This window comes from Microcaecilia unicolor, chromosome 3 (assembly GCF_901765095.1).
Source record: "Microcaecilia unicolor chromosome 3, aMicUni1.1, whole genome shotgun sequence".
Lineage (NCBI taxonomy): Eukaryota > Metazoa > Chordata > Amphibia > Gymnophiona > Siphonopidae > Microcaecilia > Microcaecilia unicolor.
In genome coordinates this window covers 182,673,386-182,690,990 of record NC_044033.1, presented here as the reverse complement: position 1 = coordinate 182,690,990, position 17,605 = coordinate 182,673,386, and the positions used below count along the sequence as shown (strand labels likewise).

The following is a 17,605-nucleotide window of genomic DNA, read 5'->3' as shown; positions in this document are numbered from 1 at the left end:
AATTATACAACAGAGAAGACAGTAGTCCAATAATACCTTCACACTGCCAGTAATGGCTACAGCGAGATGTATCTTGAATATGGTCTTCCTTCTATTTCCAGTGTTTCTGTTTAGGTGTTTAGTTTGGGACTAAAGATGGAGCTGCAAGGCTCCATTTACCCTGGATATTAAACTGCTTCCTTGCTTACCTTGGCACATTCACCAAGTTGCTCAGAGAGGGACTGCCACAGCGCCTCCAGATCCTGGGGTGTCTTTTGGTGCAACTCAGACACAGCTAAATGAACCTTAGATGTTTTTTTCTTCTTTTTCACTCTCTTGTTCTGTAGCAGGGAGAAAAGCCTACTTAGCATCAAATGAGAGAAATGGAATGAGAGGGGGAAATGGAAAGTAAAACCTACCTGGACCACAAGGTTGTTTCTCCCTTTAGAGAACTTCTCCAGCATCTTGAGGAACAGATGCACAGTCTCTACCAGATCTTTCAGGAACGACCGGGGCTGTTTGGTCTCATCAAACTTTCGGAACAGGGCCAGGAAGAGCTCCCTATACTCCATCAGATAGAAAATGTTACCTACAAGGAAGAAAAAGGGATAAAGGAAGAAGGAAAATGTTGTTCTTACCTACTAAATTTTCTCTCCTTGAGTCCTAGAAGACCAGTCCAGACATATGGGGAAAGAACAAAAGCATGAAGATCCTGTCCTTTACAGAGGACTGTGCAGCCTACAGCTTCTCAGCATTTGTTGTAAAAAAAAAAAAAAAAAATTTAGAGGAAGGATACCTCCCATCCCTGCCAGCACCACTCCACTACACCAAGGTGTTCCACAAAAGAACAACTGAGAATAAACCACAACTCAGATAAATATAGGCAGCAAGCTGGACTGATCTGGTAGGACTCAAGGAAAGATAATTAGCAGGTAAGAACTTTTTCCTTCATTCATGTCCACCAGACCAATGCAGATGAATGGGATACAACAAAGCACCCTTTAACCTGGAAAAGCCCCTGAAACACTGGCCCAGAGAATGCTGACACCGTGCTGTGTCCTCCCTGGCTTAAATATCAATATGGTAATATCATGCAAAGGTATGTACAAACATCACCACCAACCTGCAACTCTCCAGGGAAATCAAATACAATTCAGCCCAAGATGCGGCCTGAAACCTAGTAGAGTGAGTTCTCAGCATTCAGGGACTGTATGCCCCTTCAAAATCTAAGCAGAGGAAATCACCTCCTTCAGCCATTTAATTTCATAGTTAACTGATCACCGAAACACACTGGTCACCTTCAAATAACACATCCGTACCCTAAGCACACTCAAACAACGGCTCCCAAAACCTATCCCCACAATCCTCTCTGCAAAGAGAATAAGAAGACTGACTACCTGTTTGAGATGAAAGGCTGACACCACCAAGTAGAGAGAAAACACCTGCCTCCATAAAGCAGGAGAGCACCTGAAGTTCCAAAATATGCTTCATGGAACAAACAGCCACCATTTTAAGTATGACATCCTTCAAGGACACCTGGCAGACCAAGTTTCTGTACTTGCGTGTTTCCTGAAACCCAACTGTGATAGATATAAAATGTCATAGGAATCAAGATAATTTATTAGCTGCTGAGTAACTGTTGCTTCCAGTGACTTAGCAAAAAAAAGGGATGCCACTGGTCTAAAATTAGTAACTCAAGATAGGAATTCTGACTCATTTTTTAGAATAGGTGTAAGAATAGAAGACACTAGGTTATTTAAAACCTTCAATAGTAAAATTCTGAATATTTTTCTTTGTTCTATAGGACACCAGTGAAGTGCTTTAAACACAGGTGTAATGTGACAAAGCTGTGAAAAACCAAAAATAATACGTGCTATGGTGTTTTGAGCTATCTGTAAGGCCTTCAAAAAGCCTTTATTTAGTTCTACCAATAAACTATTGCGATAATCAAAGCATGGCATAACCACATTTTCATCAATCAATCTAAAATTGAAAGGGCTAAGATCAAGTAGTCTTCAATTTAAAAAATACTTGCCTAACAATTTTAATAATTTGTGGCTTCATGGACAGTGAATCAAAGAGAACTCCCAAATTCCAAATAGAATTAACAATGAGAACAGTTAAATCATCAATTACAAAATTCTCAGGTGCATCATCACAAAATAACTAGTCAATAAAAGTATGTGTTTTAGTGATGCTAAAGTTTTAGATAATTTTCATGTAGCCACTGACTAACCACACTCAAAGTGTTAACATTTGAAATGAATCCTCTACAGATTTATCAGTTTCAAGCAAAAACTGAATGTCATCTACATATAATCTAAATTTCAGACCAAGATAGTTTAACAATCTGCAGAGTGGTAGCAAAACTATATTAAACATCCTAGCTCAGAGGTTCCCAAACCTGGTCCTGGAGGCACCCCAGCCAGTCAGGTTTTCAGGATATCCACAATAAATATTAATGAGATTTGCATACACTGCCTCCACAGCATGCAAATTTGCATACATTGCCTCCAGTCCATCAATCAGAACTCTGCAGATGGTGGGAATGTCCCCGAGCTGCCACTGCTGCCCCCTCATATCACCACACATGCTTGGTTTTCATGCTTGTGTGAAAGCCAAGTAGTTGGGGGGGGGGGGGGGGGGGGACAGCAGCAGCTCTGGAATACTGCTGCCAGCTGCAGAGCTTGGACAGTTCTGGTCACCAGATCTGAGGAAGAGGTGGTGGTGGTCGTCATCAGCTGGTGAGGCTTGGGGATCTCCACTGCAGAGCTTGGACAGTTCTGGTCACCAGATCTGAGGAAGAGGTGGTGGTGGTCGTCGTCATCAGCTGGCGAGGCTTGGGGATCTCCACCAACCACAGCAAATGAGAGGGTTAATTTTGAAGGGGGGGGGGGCCTAAGAATCATTGCGTTCAATACAAAATAAGCGCATTTCTGTTTTTATTTCTCCAGTGTTGCAGTACTTGCCAAGTTTAACTTCTTAGGGTTCCCTAGTTTAGTTTTGGTGGTCATATTTCTAATTTGGGATCCCTTGCTCTGTGTTTTGTGTGTGGAGAAATCATTTGATGCTTTATGTGTGGTAGTAATAGCAGGTGGAGAATCAGGCGAGGGGCAGAAAGGAAAGGAATTGGCCAGCCCCCCCCTCCCTTAATTTCTGCACTGGGTCCCAGCATGTCTAAAACCAGCCCTGAACCTCATTACCAGCTGCTGGAGACAGAGAATATTAAGAAGCTGCAGGCTGCACAGTACCCTTTGCATGAGCAGAATCAGCAAACATTTGCACTCTCTCTCTTCTTTGTTGGTAGAAGGGCAAAACTCGTACATCTGGACTGGTCTGGTGGACAATAATGAAAAGTAAGCTCACACAACAGAAGTATACACACACACACACACACACACACACACACTCTAAAGGAAATTTAAAAAAATGAAATACCTAATAAGGAACCGGACTAAATATATTCTTACAAGAGGCCTTAAGACATTTAGAGAACTGTGCACATCTATTAATGCTTCAGATACGATTAGTGGTAGGAAACAGAAATTGTGGAAGTAAAAATCCCTATATTTTGAAAGGCACTCTAGAAGAAGACTCACTTTTGATGATCCTGCTGCTCTCTCGGACAGCCTCCTCTTTGCAGAGATCCATTTCATGGACTGAAGTTAGCAGCTCCTGGTAGGCCTTGAGAGCCAAGTGCATTCTGGGCAAAACAAGAATAGGAAAACAGTGTGAGGACTGGAAGGAGAAACCACCCCCGCAACTCCACTTGGTCAGTGCAACTATATATGTTCATTCACTAATAAACCTGGATACACATACAGCAAAGTCAACTTGACGTTTCCCAAGTAACTTCATTTTTTTTTTCTGAAGACATACAGATTCAGTCCTAGTTTTATCCCCACTACATACATGGGGATTAGATTTCCAGCTTTTCCAAGGAAAATCAGAACTGCAAGTACAGGCACTGGGAGTAAACCTGAACTGGATCATCTGTCCTGAAAAAGAATGGAGCCATCAGCCCCACACTGTCCACTATTGCACATGCACGCCTCAGCCTTTACCTCCGAGACCAAGATACAGCCTCCTTTTTGTCAATCAGCATCATCTCGTAGTAATTAGTAAGGTTCTGCTCAACAAAGTGGAAGGTTCGAATGCTGACCGTCTCCGACACCAGCTCTGGGCGGAAGCGATGGAGCCGGTTGAAGGCCATGAAGAAGGCCAGGGCCCACAGATAATAGGTCTCATCATGCTGCTGAGCCTTCTCTCGGATCAGGTGGTCCTAGAAAACACCAACACGTCAGTCTTAAAAACAAGCAGGCTTCTTGTGCTTCAGGCACTCCAGAGTAATTGCAATCTGTATCTCACCTCATAGCAACCAGAACCTAACCACTACGTTTTCTGTATCCCTGCATATCCTGCACCATGTGCTCTCTTTACACTCTATGCCAGGGGTTCTCAACCCAGTCCTTGGGAGACAACTAGCCAGTCAGGTTTTCAGGATACCCACAATGAATATGCATGAGAGAAATTTGCATACAGTGGAGGTAGGGCTTGCAATTTATCTCATGCATATTCATTGTGGGTGTCCTGAAAACCAGACTTGCTAGGTGTGTTCCGAGGACTGGGTTGAAAACCCCTGCTCTATGCCATTCTCAAGCTCTCTCATCTTGTTATAGCACCTCTTATCTTTTATGTATTGCAGTGGCATACTGTATTAGCTCTCAACTCAGTCATAACTGAGAAACAAGGAAAATAACAACAGATAAAGACCATATAGCCTATCAAGCCTGGCCATCCATTATAACTACTAAGCTTTACAATCCCTTCTTCTCCCTTTGAGATACTTTGTGCTTGTCCCATACTTTATGAAATTCAGATACTACCCTTGTCTCTACCACCTTTGGGAGGCTGTTCCACAGGAGGTGGTATTCTTTCAACTGAAAGGAAGCTCTGGAATGAGGGAGCATAATATGAAGATGAAAGGGGACAGACTTAGGAGTAATGCAAGTATTTAAAATATCAGTCAGTCGGTTTTTCAGAATATCCACAATGTACAAGAATGAGACACATTTGCATGCTCAAATCCCTCACACATATATTCATCGTGAATATTCTGAAAATCTGACTGGCTGTGAATTTGTTCCAAGGACTGTGTTGAGAATCACTAGCTAATGGCACCCTTATTAAATCCTCAACTTACAGGACATCCTCCCTCTTAAATCCATTATGTGCTCTTTCACACAATTACAGCATTTTCAAATGGTTTTACTCAGATAACTAAGCAGTTACTTGTGTAAAATGACAGGGTAAAAGTACCTGCACTAAACAGTGCACACACTTTTACCTGTGCTGAGAAAAGGCAGGAGGAGGAGGAGGACAAAATCAGCTGACAACACACAAGAATTGCAATTTCCAATTCTCATATGTGATTTAAGCTATAAACCAGCAGTTCCCAAACTGTGGATCATGACTACAAATGGGGGGGGGGGGGGGTGTCATCACAACCACAGTTGCAAAATAAAACAGAATGAAACATTAAAGAGCAGCAGCCGCGCAGATTGATGGAATGCTATAACTTGGCCTAAGGCGGTTGATCAACTAACACTACAACTCAGCCTGGAACAGATGCAAGGAAGAAAAGGTAGGGCTACGTCACAGATGCAAAATGTTTGAGTAGTATTGCCATAAGCTTTGTCTACTTACTGCAAAGCTGGTGCAAAGTTCACAGGTATTAGTGGACCTGTGTCATGGCCAGCCCCTGTACTTTGAAAATGTGTTTTTGTAGGCCAATGCAGGGTTTCACAGTTGCCCTCTATTGTATCATCTCTCAACAGTATCCATACCTTGACGATAGCCATGAGACGGTTGTAGCAGTTCTCCAGGAAATCTATGCAGAACTCCCGCAGAAACAGGCGGACATTGAGAGCAGACCGCCGATGCAACTCTGCCTCCCTGGCAACCTGCCGCCGCTTTGGAACTCTCTGGACCTCCTTCCCCAGGTCATGGCTGTAATTCTTAAACTTCGGAGCCAAAAGAATAGAACAAAATGGAGGGGAAGGGGGAGAAAGAGAGAGAGAAAAAAACACAAACACACAAAATAAAGGATTTAACCAGGGAAAACACAAGGTTTCTGATGTTTCAGGTAAGAATCACAATCCCCAAAATAAGTAGGTAAACTTCAGGACTCACTCAGCCATTAGGCAGGACTAGGCAGTCACCTAGGACACCAGCTTCTAGGGGGCACCAAAGAGCAGCTCCAGTCAAAAACAAAACAATAAATCCTGGCAGCCCCACAAATTCAAAAAGGAGGTACTCTTAAGAGTTGGAAGGATGGGCAGTTTTCAAAATAGTGCGTTTAACAGTTTATTCTGAGAGGGGTGGTGTTAAGATGATCATGATTACTGGAAGGGGAGAGGGAGGGGCAAAGCTGAAAGTTTGCTTAAGGTACCTAATACCCTTGCACTGGCCCTGGTAAACTAGGCAGTGTGGATTGATCTATGGTACCTTTCTTCCATTGTTTATTTCTGTATCTTTATCCTTTATTTTCTTTCATGCTCAACAAATGCTTAAAATTTAAGAGTGAGAAACTGAAGTAGACAGAAAAAGAATACACTGCTGAGAAGCCAAGACTTACATTGTGGAGACCCTTGTGAAAGACAACGTCTCTCTCGCCAATGGCCTTCAGACCCTGCACGATGTAGGACCCTCCAAACCGGGAGTGTCTGGAAGAAAAAATAGGTTGGGAAGAGGGAAGCATGAGGGTCACTCCTGTAAAATAAGAAGGGGGTGGGGGGGGGGGGGTGACTCTCACACACCCTATAACCACATTCCTTTCTGAATAAATCCTATCATTTTATTTGCTTAAGTACATAAGTTTTGCCATACTGGGAAAGAGCAAAGATCCATCAAGCCTAGCATCCTGTTTCCAACAGTGGCCAATCCAGGTCACAAATACCTGGCAAGATCCCAAAAAAGTACAAAACATTTTATACTGCTTATCGCAGAAACAGAGGATTTTCCCCAAGTCCATTTAATAACGGTTTATGGACTTTTCCTTTAGAAAGCCTTTTTTGACTGGTGCTGCACACTAGGCTAAAAAATTGCAACATACTGCCCATAAAGACTAAGATCTTTCCTTGGTTGGTGACTTCTAATGTGTAAACTGCCTTGGACATTTTGTGAAGTTCAGGAAAGCAATAAAAAAAGCTTTTTAATATAAATCTGGAATACATCATTGTGTACAGTTAGAATTCATATTCTCTACGTCAGTGATTCCCAAAACTGGTGCTGGAGACACCCCCAGCCAGTAAGTTTTTCAGGATATCCACAATGAATATTCATAAGAAAGATTTGCATATCAATGAGGCAGTGCATGCAAATCTCTCTCATGAATATTCATTGATACTAATCCTTATCATGAGATCCCTATATTCCACTGTAGCTACAAATTTGAACACCACCTTAATAAAGTAGCTACCTTTCGTTTGCTTTAAATTCTTTATTTTAAACTACATCTATAAAATCCTCTCTTAAAGTGTACCAGGTCCTTCTACTTCTCATGCATTCCATTCATCTATTCTATCACACTACTTTCATACTACTACTCACTGTTTTCACTCTCTATTTATGCTCACTTTTCCCTTTTACTTACGGATGTAGGGCAAGAAATGAAGAAGAAAGGCAGAAAGTAAAGAAATAAATGGAAAGGAAGCCCTGGAAACAGAGTTTAAGATGACAGTTAGCAGAAGAATCGAATACTGGGCCAGCATGATCAGAAAAACAACGTCGCCAGACAACAAAGGTAGAAAAAAATCATTTTATTTTCATTTTAGTGTCTGGAATAGGTCCAATTTGAGAATTTACATATGCTGTCTTATTTTGCACTGGGTATACTGGAGCTGTAACAGCTTACAGAAATCATCATTTATAATAAAAAAAAATCACGTTATTTTTTTCTCCTATACTAGTATAATATTTTCAATGATGTCTGTTTATATGCGCCATGGCTGGTATAAGAGGTGTGGCTAATGTGGGTGTGGCTATAATACGGGTGGAGTCATATGAGGTGACCCCACCCACAATGAGTACCGGCACCTTTTTTTCTACAAAATAAGCACTGAGGAGAGGCCATGGTTAATTGAAGGCAGAATATTTTGTAATGTCTAAATAAATACAAGATGGAGGAAGAAAGGTGAAAGAGAAGCTTGAGATGAGTGAAGAAGGTGGGTTGGGAAATATGAACTCGAATGTCAGCTAAGTGGGCGAGTGGGAATGGAGATCGTTGTACACCAGGATGAATATTTTCAATTTGGCACAGGTGGAGGCCGAGAGCCAATGTTCAGTTTTTAAGAATGGAGAGATGTGGTCAACGCAGTGAGAATTATATAACAAACTGAATTGAAAGAATTTGAGAGCTCTGAAAGAAACCACTGTAGAAAGAGTTACAATAATCTATATGTGAAACAACAAGTACAAGCAGGAGAATTCAAATGAGAATCAGAGGGAGAATAAACCCAACTGCCCAAATACAAATCAAGGAAATAAATGAAGATCAAACTATACATTTGATTTTGTGCTTGAAAAAATGTGGTATTGAAAATGAAACCAAGAACGTGGACTGAAGTTCTGAATGGTAGAGAGCAACTTATGATGATTAGGTGGGAGGGCGTGAGTGATCGGGGACTGGAAAAGTGTATAGATTCACATTTAGAATAGTTTAGGAATAAGCGGATGTCATGTAGCCAGTTGGCCATTGTCCGAAGGCAGGCACCAGGAGAAATTCGGTCTTACCAGATAATTTTCTTTCCATTAGTCCTTCCCACTATTCCAGAACCTGTGGGATAGTTGTGTCCATCAACCAGCAAGTGGAGATAGAGAACTGAAAACTGAGCTGAGACATCTCTCTCTTGGCATCCAGTCCAGTCCCTCAGTATTTACATAGACAAGCAGTAAGGAAAAACTCAAAATAAACATAACCTTAAACAACTTGCTAACCTAACACTAATCAGACGAAAAAACATGTGTGGATCTCTCTCATCTCTGGACAACTTGTAGAGAACAAGAGGTATGCAGAAAACACCATGCAAGGTGACAGTCATTATTTGACTCATTACATCGCACCGACTAAATATCTCAGAAACCTCGATTGGGCCTCTGGAATAGTGGGAAGGACTAATGGAAAGAAAGTTATCACGTAAGACCTAATTTCTCCTTCCATTACATACCTTCTCAACACACAGCCTACCATAGGCAAAAAAAGAAGACATACAGTAGATGAGTCTCCAGCCAGGGCTCCAGTAGGGCATTGATCCCGGTTCTTTTCAACGGCTGAAGAACTTGAACACTTTCGGCATTCCTTTTCATCGCCATCAAGTCCAGAAGCAGAGAACCCATCAGTCCACTATCAGCTGGAAATCCTGGCTAGATAGTTCCCATTCTCCTGGATGCAAGGAGTGCCTGTGAGAAAGTTTGCCTCCACATTCAAGGACCCCATGTTGTGAGCTGCCAGCAAACGTGCTCAACTGGCTGACTGTTTACCGATGGAATACAGAATGCAAGTGAGCTACAACGAGCAGCTCATTTGCATTTCCTTTCCTTGATGCATGCCCGTTCCTTACCAATTCGCTAAGGGAATTGGTAAGGGAAGGGCTTTAACGATTTTTTAGTGCATCTTGGCCTTAGTTCTTTACAACAGCATTAGCCCCTAACATCGAGCACAAAGCTAGCCAGACCAACTCAATTACTTTTTTTTTTATTTTTAAGTATATGTGCTGCCGAAGCAAACAGTTTTGGAAAGCTTGGGGCCCGTGGAAAGTACATCCAAACAGAGTGAACGGGCAAGATGGCCCCATAGGGCCAAGCCAAAGTCTCACATAGTGGCATTAAGAAGTGTGACTGGGGGCTGTACAGCCAGGCTCCAAGCTCAACCAGGTACAGTCTGTATATTAGGAGCACAATCATGCACCATGAAGCAGGGCCTAAAGGCAAAGGCTGACAAGTCTGTGTGGCCCAGAACTCTGTGTGACCTAGACATGATCTGATAAGACACCCTTTTGTGCAAGACGAAAAAAGGTAATGTGGTTTAGCAACGTTTCTGGGAAAAAAAAAAAAAAAAAGAACTTTAGCAATGCAAGGAGAAAAAATTGAGGACAAAGATAACCTCAGAGGAAGATGACTTGTCTAAAACCACAATGACCTGTCTAAAACCATGTAAAACATTACCTAAGATAAGTGCATAAAAATAGCTGTTTTTAGAGCATAATGTTGGAGAGACAGACAGAGACAATATCTTTGTCTATCCGGACTGTCCTCCCATGAGAAAATTACTAATTGTATCTGCACTTTTGGTAAGTAATAAAAGAAATTGATTTTTCTCACACGTAGCCTAGTCTTTCCTTACTCCAAATTGTGGGAGGCTGATACATAATTTGGGGTGGGGGTGAGGAGTGGCCTAGTGGTTAGGGTGGTGGACTTTGGTCCTGGGGAACTGAGTTTGATTCCCAGCACAGGCATCTCCTTGTGACTCTGGGCAAGTCACTTAACCCTCCATTGCCTGCCGCATTGAGCCTGCCATGAGTGGGAAAGCGCGGGGTACAAATGTAACAAAAACAAAACAAGACTAAATTTAGGTCCTGAGACTATGACCTCAAAGTGGCTATTAGGCTCATAAGAACACAAGAATAGCCATACTGGCTTCCAACAGTGGCCAATTCAATCTATGCTATTCAGCTACAGCCAGCAGAGTGGGGAGATAGGAGCACCATCAGCACAGCCTACCACCTGCTACAGATAGAGAAAAAAAAAAAAAAAAACTACATTGTTCCAGGGAGCACTATAGCTTATGCCAATGCCGGCACTGCCAGAATTCAGTTTTCTCTACCTCCACCCAGGGCCGCCGAGAGACTGGGCCGGGGCTGCGCCCTCGCCCCCCGAGGTCACTGCCGCTGCTCCCCCCCGTCACCCCCCCCCCGAGGTTGCCACCGCTCCCCCCGAGATTGCCGCAGCCACTGCTCCCCCCTCCACCCCCCCAAGGTCACTGCCGCTGCTCCCCCCTCCCCCCCCCCCCCCCGAAGTCACTGCCGTCCCCCCCTCCATCCGCCACCAGGCCCCCTGCATTGAAATCGCAGTCTCAGCTCCATGAAAGCAGCGCTGCAGGCAGCAGAATGCCTCCCTTCAGCCCTCCTTCCCTCCTTGTGTCCCGCCCTCGCGGAAGTTACGTCAGACGAGGGCGGGACACAGGGAGGGAAGGAGGGCTGAAGGGAGGCGTTCTGCTGCCTGCAGTGCTGCTTTCACAGAGGTGAGACTGCGATTTCAATGCAGGGGGCAGACGGTCGACGACTGAGGGCGGGTGGGACTGCTGCGCCGGGCCCCCCTTGGAGGCCCGGGGAATTGTGTCCCCCCTGCCCCCCCCTCTCGGTGTCTATGCCTCCACCTGCTAGTAGGAAGGGATAACACCTAATTGTGCAGAACGGTGGAGGCAGTGGTGTGCTGATAAATGTTTAACAGGCTCTCTCTCCTCAAAATAAAAAAACCCCAAAAGAAAACCTGTATATATGTAGGTAATTCTATTATACATGTTATTGGTACAAAGGATATGTGTTGGTAGCAACCAATTTACAAATAATATTAAAACACATATTCTTTACTGTAAATTCCATATGGCCAATTGATTTTCACAGAATGCTTTGGTTGATTTTTGCCACACTCTTGTATCTGTAGCCAACCTATGTTTCCTGTTCATCCAAGATTTAACAAAGAGAGCTGCATCCCAATTGGCTAACTTTTTTCCCCAATAAATGTATTGTTATTAAATCTAATATATGATTTACTGTCAGACTATTTCTCACCCAATACACCCAATTACTGGGGAAACTGGAACAAGCTGGAGTGTTACAGATTCCTACACAGACACTATATGATAGCAGAATCCTTCATCTCAGTCGCACATGCAGAACATGGACAGACCCTCAAATGATACAAAATAGGGACCCACAAAAACAAAATATGCAGTGAAAAACTGGAGACCCCCCCCCCCCCCACACAAGAAAGCCAGATTCTATAAGCAGTGAAAATACTGGTAAAAGTAATAGAAATACATTTTCTTCCATACTCTGCTAAACACAAAAATAGAAAAGATGTACATTTCCAAAAAAGCAAACATCCATGAACAGCATGTCCCTGTCTCCTTTCTATCCCCTTCTATCCATGCTACATTTCCCCCTTCTTCCTTTCCCCCTCCCTTCCCTCCATGTGCATGTCCCCCTCTCCTCTCTCTTCCCCCTCCCTTTCCTTCCTTCCATGTGGGGCATGCCCCCTCTCCTCTCTCTTCCCTTCTATCCATGTCCAGTTTGTCCCCTTCTCTCCCTCTCATCAATGAGCAGCTTGTCCCCTTCTCTCCCTTCCCTACATCCCTGTGCATTTTCTCCTCTGTTCCTCATGCGAGTTTGGTATCTCGCCTTGCCTTACCTTCCTCTGTCCTCTCTCTCCTTCGCCTCAGGCCCCACACAGCATTCACCAGCTCTGGGTGCTTGTTTTAGGGGAAGTGGATTGAGAATTATTGCAAACTCTCCTGTTTTAAAACGGATTACAAATTCTGCAACATTGCCGAATGTAAATAAGCTTCAACATAGAATTGTTTTCCCTGGAAGTTTGCTATGTCATTATATTGATCATGCCTATTGCCTTGAGTGAATTCCTTCAAAAAGGCAGTAAAAATAAATCCTACTAAATAAATAAATAAATATGTCAAATTTGATAACAGATGAATAATTAAATCAGGAATTGCTATACTGGAAACATTCATTAGGTACACACATTTTCTATTACCACTTCTGTTCTCAGGGCAAAAAAAGATATTTATTGCAAGGCTACCTAAACTACCCTGCTATTAAGGGATCTAAATTACCTCAGTGAATTCTAAGCACAGAAGTGGTTGATGAATTGCTTTTACATAAATGCACTTTCCCTTTGCTACAGGCTAATTTTATGAACAAACACAGAGCAAGATGACAATGAGCACTCTCAAGAAGAAAAAAATAATGATGCCTGGAATTTTCTTTGTGAAATGAATGTACTATTACTACTTAACATTTATAAAGCGCTGTACAATTTAACACAGAGGACAGTCCCTGCTCGAAGGAGCTTACAATCTAAAGGACAAAAAAGTGCAGTCGATCAAATTGGGGCAGTCTAGATTTCCTGAATAGATGAATAATGGTTAGGTGCCGAAAGCGACATTGAAGAGGTGGGCTTTGAGCAAGGATTTGAAGATGGGCAGGGAGGGGGCTTGGCGTATGGGCTCAGGGAGTTTATTCCAAGCATAGGGTGAGGCGAGGCAGAAAGGGCGGAGTCTGGAGTTGGCGGTGGTGGAGAAGGGTACTGAGAGGAGGAATTTGTCCTGTGAGCGGAGGTTACGGGTAGGAGCGTAAGGGGAGATGAAGGTAGAGAGGTAATGAGGGGCTGCACATTGAGTGCATTTGTAGGTTAATAAGAGAAGCTTGAATTGTATGCGGTACCTGATCGGAAGCCAGTGAAGTGACTTGAGGAGAGGGGTGATATGAGCATATCGGTCTAGGCGGAAGGTAAGACGCGCAGCAGAGTTCTGAACGGATTGAAGGGGGGATAGATGGTTAAGTGGGAGGCCAGTGAGGAGTAGGTTGCAGTAGTCAAGGCGAGAGGTAATGAGAGTGGATGAGAGTACGGGTGGTGTGCTCAGAGAGGAAAGGGCGAATTTTGCTGATGTTATAGAGAAAGAAGCGACAGATCTTGGCTGTCTGCTGGATATGCGCAGAGAAGGAGAGGGAGGAGTCGAAGATGACTCCGAGGTTGCGGGGAGGATGAGGGTGTTATCGACTGAAATAGAGAGTGGAGGGAGAGGAGAAGTCTTGTAAATGTCGCATGTATTAAAAGCACACTCACAGGAACTCTCTGGAGGAAAGGGAAACAGTTATTTTTTTCCAAAACTTTCTTCTCCAATAGAGTTGTCTGTTTTTCCACGTGGAAAAATATTCATCCCTGTTAACATGTGATGCTACTTTAATGGTTTGATTTAAACAGACAACAACAATATTTGATCCTACTTTTTAAAAAAGTCTATCAAACATATAAACGGCTAAAAAAGTCTATCAAACATATTAACGGCGAGTGACCGTACTCACTCGCAAATGCACAGTAGACTTCCCTCTCTGTCCCGCCCCCGCGTCAATACGTGATGACAGGGGGGCGGGACAGAGAGGGAAACTGCGTGAAGGGGGAGGGAACCGCTGAGGTCGCCACCGCTCCCCCTCCCCCCCTGAGGTTGCCGCCACTGGTACCCCCCCCCCCCCCCCCCCGGAGTCGCCGCCACCCCTCCACCCGGCCCATCTCTTCGCTATTCAACTTACATTTCCGGAGCAGGCAGATCAGCTGAGCTGCTGTTGGCCATCCTTCCCTGCCTGTGTCCCGCCGTCGCCGACGTTACATCACACGAGGGCGGGACACAGGCAGAGAAGGAAGGCCGATGGGAGCTCAGCTGATCTGCCTGCTCCGGAGATGTAAGTCGAATAGCGAAGAGACGGGCCGGCACTGGCAACTCGGGGGGGGGGGGGGGGGGGGGTACCGGCAGTGGCGACCCAATAGCCCATTTTAACGGGCTCAACAGCTAGTATTTATATAAAAAAAGTGATGCATGCCAAGTGACTCAGATTGAGGCTTAGGGTCTGGAGGATTCAACAGCTCCCTCCCGTCTGTATCATTTGTTTGATCTAAACTAGAGACTCAACAGCAGCCCTCAAGGGCTTTTGCTGAACAACTAATCAGTATAACTTGGCTCCAGATGCTTTTTTCCCCTCATTTGTTAAACAAAGGCATACATTTTCAGTTTCAAGCAGCACATGCATTCAACTTAAGATAGATATGTGCAGCTTCTCCAAAACACACCTAACCTACCAGTTTGTTTTTCTGTCTTTCTTTGTTAAAAATTGTCACTTTGCTATAAGAAAGGTCTTCTTCAGACAGTCTGCATTGGAATGCTAATATGAATCAAAGATTGTCTTTTTTTTGTTTGTTTTGTTACATTTGTACCCCGCGCTTTCCCACTCATGGCAGGCTCAATGCGGCTTACATGGGGCAATGGAGGGTTAAGTGACTTGCCCAGAGTCACAAGGAGCTGCCTGTGCCTGAAGTGGAAATCGAACTCAGTTTCTCAGTTCCCCAGGACCAAAATCCACCCGCCTAACCACTAGGCCACTCCTCCACAGTTCCTCATTTCCCCAGGACCAAAGTCCACCACCCTAACCACTAGGCCACTCCTCTGGCAATGTAAGTCAAAGAAGCAAGCACAGACCATAGTAGAAAATTCCAACAGTAGAGAAACAGATGTGGCTGGAAATCAGCAGTATAAGGTTAGTTACACTTACACATCAAGCTCTCTCCAGTCACTCCAAATCTTTCACTCTACTGGGTCCTTCCCACATGGCAACAGGAAGTTGCAACACAGAGAATGACCTGGGGCTGGCCGGAGAGAGTCTGTTGTAATCGCTACCATCAGAGCCAGGTCCCCGCTGCCTGAATTTAACAAGTGGCCTGCAAAATCTTTGAAAACTTAAAAGCCAGCTTTCGCGAGCCAGCTCCAGCACGCCACTGGGTGAAGCTGACACTAAGAAAAAACAACCTGTTGTGTGTTCATGACTTCACAGTTCACTTCTTTTGAAGACGATACAAGAAGGTGGGCAGGCCAGAGAGATTTATAAAATTTTGGATTTAAAAGTACTCCCGTTTCCAAACTGAAGCTCAAGACAAGTTACTGTACATTTAGGTACAATCAGTAGATCCCTTCCCAAGATGGCTTACAATCTATCTGCCTCTTAGGCAATGAAAAGTGATATGACTTGCCAAAGTTCACATGGAGTGTAAGTGGTAGGAATGGAATTTGACCCAGGTAAGCCGCTTCTCAGTTCATTGCTCTTAACCAAGGCAGTTTTTGGGTGGGCCAACAGGTTGGATGGGTGGGCACGACAACTTTTTTGAAAGAGAAAAACAGCAACCTGATGCACCCATGCTTTGTCCCCACCCCACGCCATGCTCGACCTCTACATCACTCCCCATAACTTCAAAGAGGGTTGCAGTGCAGGCTTCAGTGGTTGCCCAATATACAATAGACTGCACTTCAGCCCCATTGAGCCATGGTCCTCCAATACACATATGGTATTGAAGCCAAACACATTCTGCATCCAGAGAACCTCCTGGCCCTCCACCAACAATGGATACAGAGCACAACAAGGACATTTCCCCATAAAACTTTTCATACAAAGACATTTGGTTTCTAGTGTAATCTTAATAACAGACATATTATAAATTAATTTAAAAAAATCTATAAAACAAAAGTCACTCAGAACCTACAGCAAATCTAGCATGCCAACACTAACTTCCAAAAACAAGGAGCCTACCTATGAAAAGGAAGTGCCTTAAATATTATAGTGGGGCCCTAAAATACAAATACATTTATCAGGAAAGCAGAACAAGCCAAATTACTACAGAATGCCACATAGAAACTTCATGCTAACAGAATACCTCAGTCACACACAGAGAACACAAATGTCAAATACAGAATAAGTGACCACAAACTCTAGAAATATAAATTAAACAGAAACCCCAAGAAACCAGACCTTGCATGTAGTACAACACCAGAGAAACAAGAAAGAAAGGCATTTCCTCCTGTGCAAAATATAAAGATAGCAAATGCCTGGGATGGTGTTAGGGGTTGCAACTAGGGCAATTGTGCTTGGTTCCCTGGCCAGAGAAAGCCCCAAGCCTGCTGGAAGCTGAAAGTGCAGCCTGGTAATGGACTTTGGGGTCATTTAATAGATTTCCACCCTGGACCCCAGCCATGTTTAACATCAACTCTGGCAAGATGTACATTCCAAATCCAACATATTATATTCACAACATTGAAAATAAAATAAATTTTTTGTACCTTTTTGTTGTCTGGTCATTTTATTTTTCAAATCATATTGGTCCCAGTCTCTGGTTTCTGCTTCCCTCTGTCTTCTCTTAACTCACTTGCCAGGGTCTCCTGTCTATTTGACATTTCTTCTTTCTCCATGTCCCATCTCTGTTTTCCTATATTTCCTTGTCCAGTATCTGCCCTGTGTTCATATCCCCTCATTCATCATCATTCCTCTGTACACCTATGCACCCCATGCCCAGCATATCCCTTCTGTGTTCCTATTTTCCCCCTTGTCTGGTATCTCCCCCCCCCCCCCCCAACCTCGTGTCCATACACTCCCCTCTCCAGTGTCCAGCATTGTATCTCTATTCCATATACCCCCCCCCCCGTCAGGCATTGTCCCCTGTGCCCATATATGCCATCCCCATACAGCATCTCACATTTGTGCCCCTGTCCCCATGTTTCCACTTAATGCCCATCATCTCCCTTCTGTATCTGTACACCTCCCTATGTCACTTTTCTCCCCCCTCCACACCAATGTGTCCCTCTCCTCTCTGATCCCACCCCAACCAGCTTCTCTTCCTCTCTCTTTCCTTCCCCTTATGCATCTGGCTCTTTCTCCCGGAGCAGGATGTTGGCGCTGCGTCTGTGTTGCTGTCAGGCAGCGCTGATAGCAAATTGCAAGCACTGCCGCGGGAG

The 17,605-nt window shown here is 44.0% G+C and overlaps 1 protein-coding gene across 4 annotated transcripts in view; it reads right to left on the bottom strand.

Moving 5' to 3' along the window:
* The window catches only part of TIMELESS (timeless circadian regulator), a 163,180-nt gene that overhangs the window by 96,606 nt on the left and 48,969 nt on the right, over positions 1–17,605 (bottom strand). For all 4 annotated transcript variants that reach the window (XM_030196703.1, XM_030196706.1, XM_030196705.1 and 1 more), the window contains exons 9-14: positions 6,617–6,704; positions 5,826–6,002; positions 4,044–4,261; positions 3,579–3,682; positions 399–568; positions 189–320 (exon numbers count right to left, since the gene is read on the bottom strand). In XM_030196703.1, coding sequence (XP_030052563.1) covers positions 189–320; positions 399–568; positions 3,579–3,682; positions 4,044–4,261; positions 5,826–6,002; positions 6,617–6,704 — 889 coding nt within the window. The remainder of the gene's footprint in view (positions 1–188; positions 321–398; positions 569–3,578; positions 3,683–4,043; positions 4,262–5,825; positions 6,003–6,616; positions 6,705–17,605) is intronic.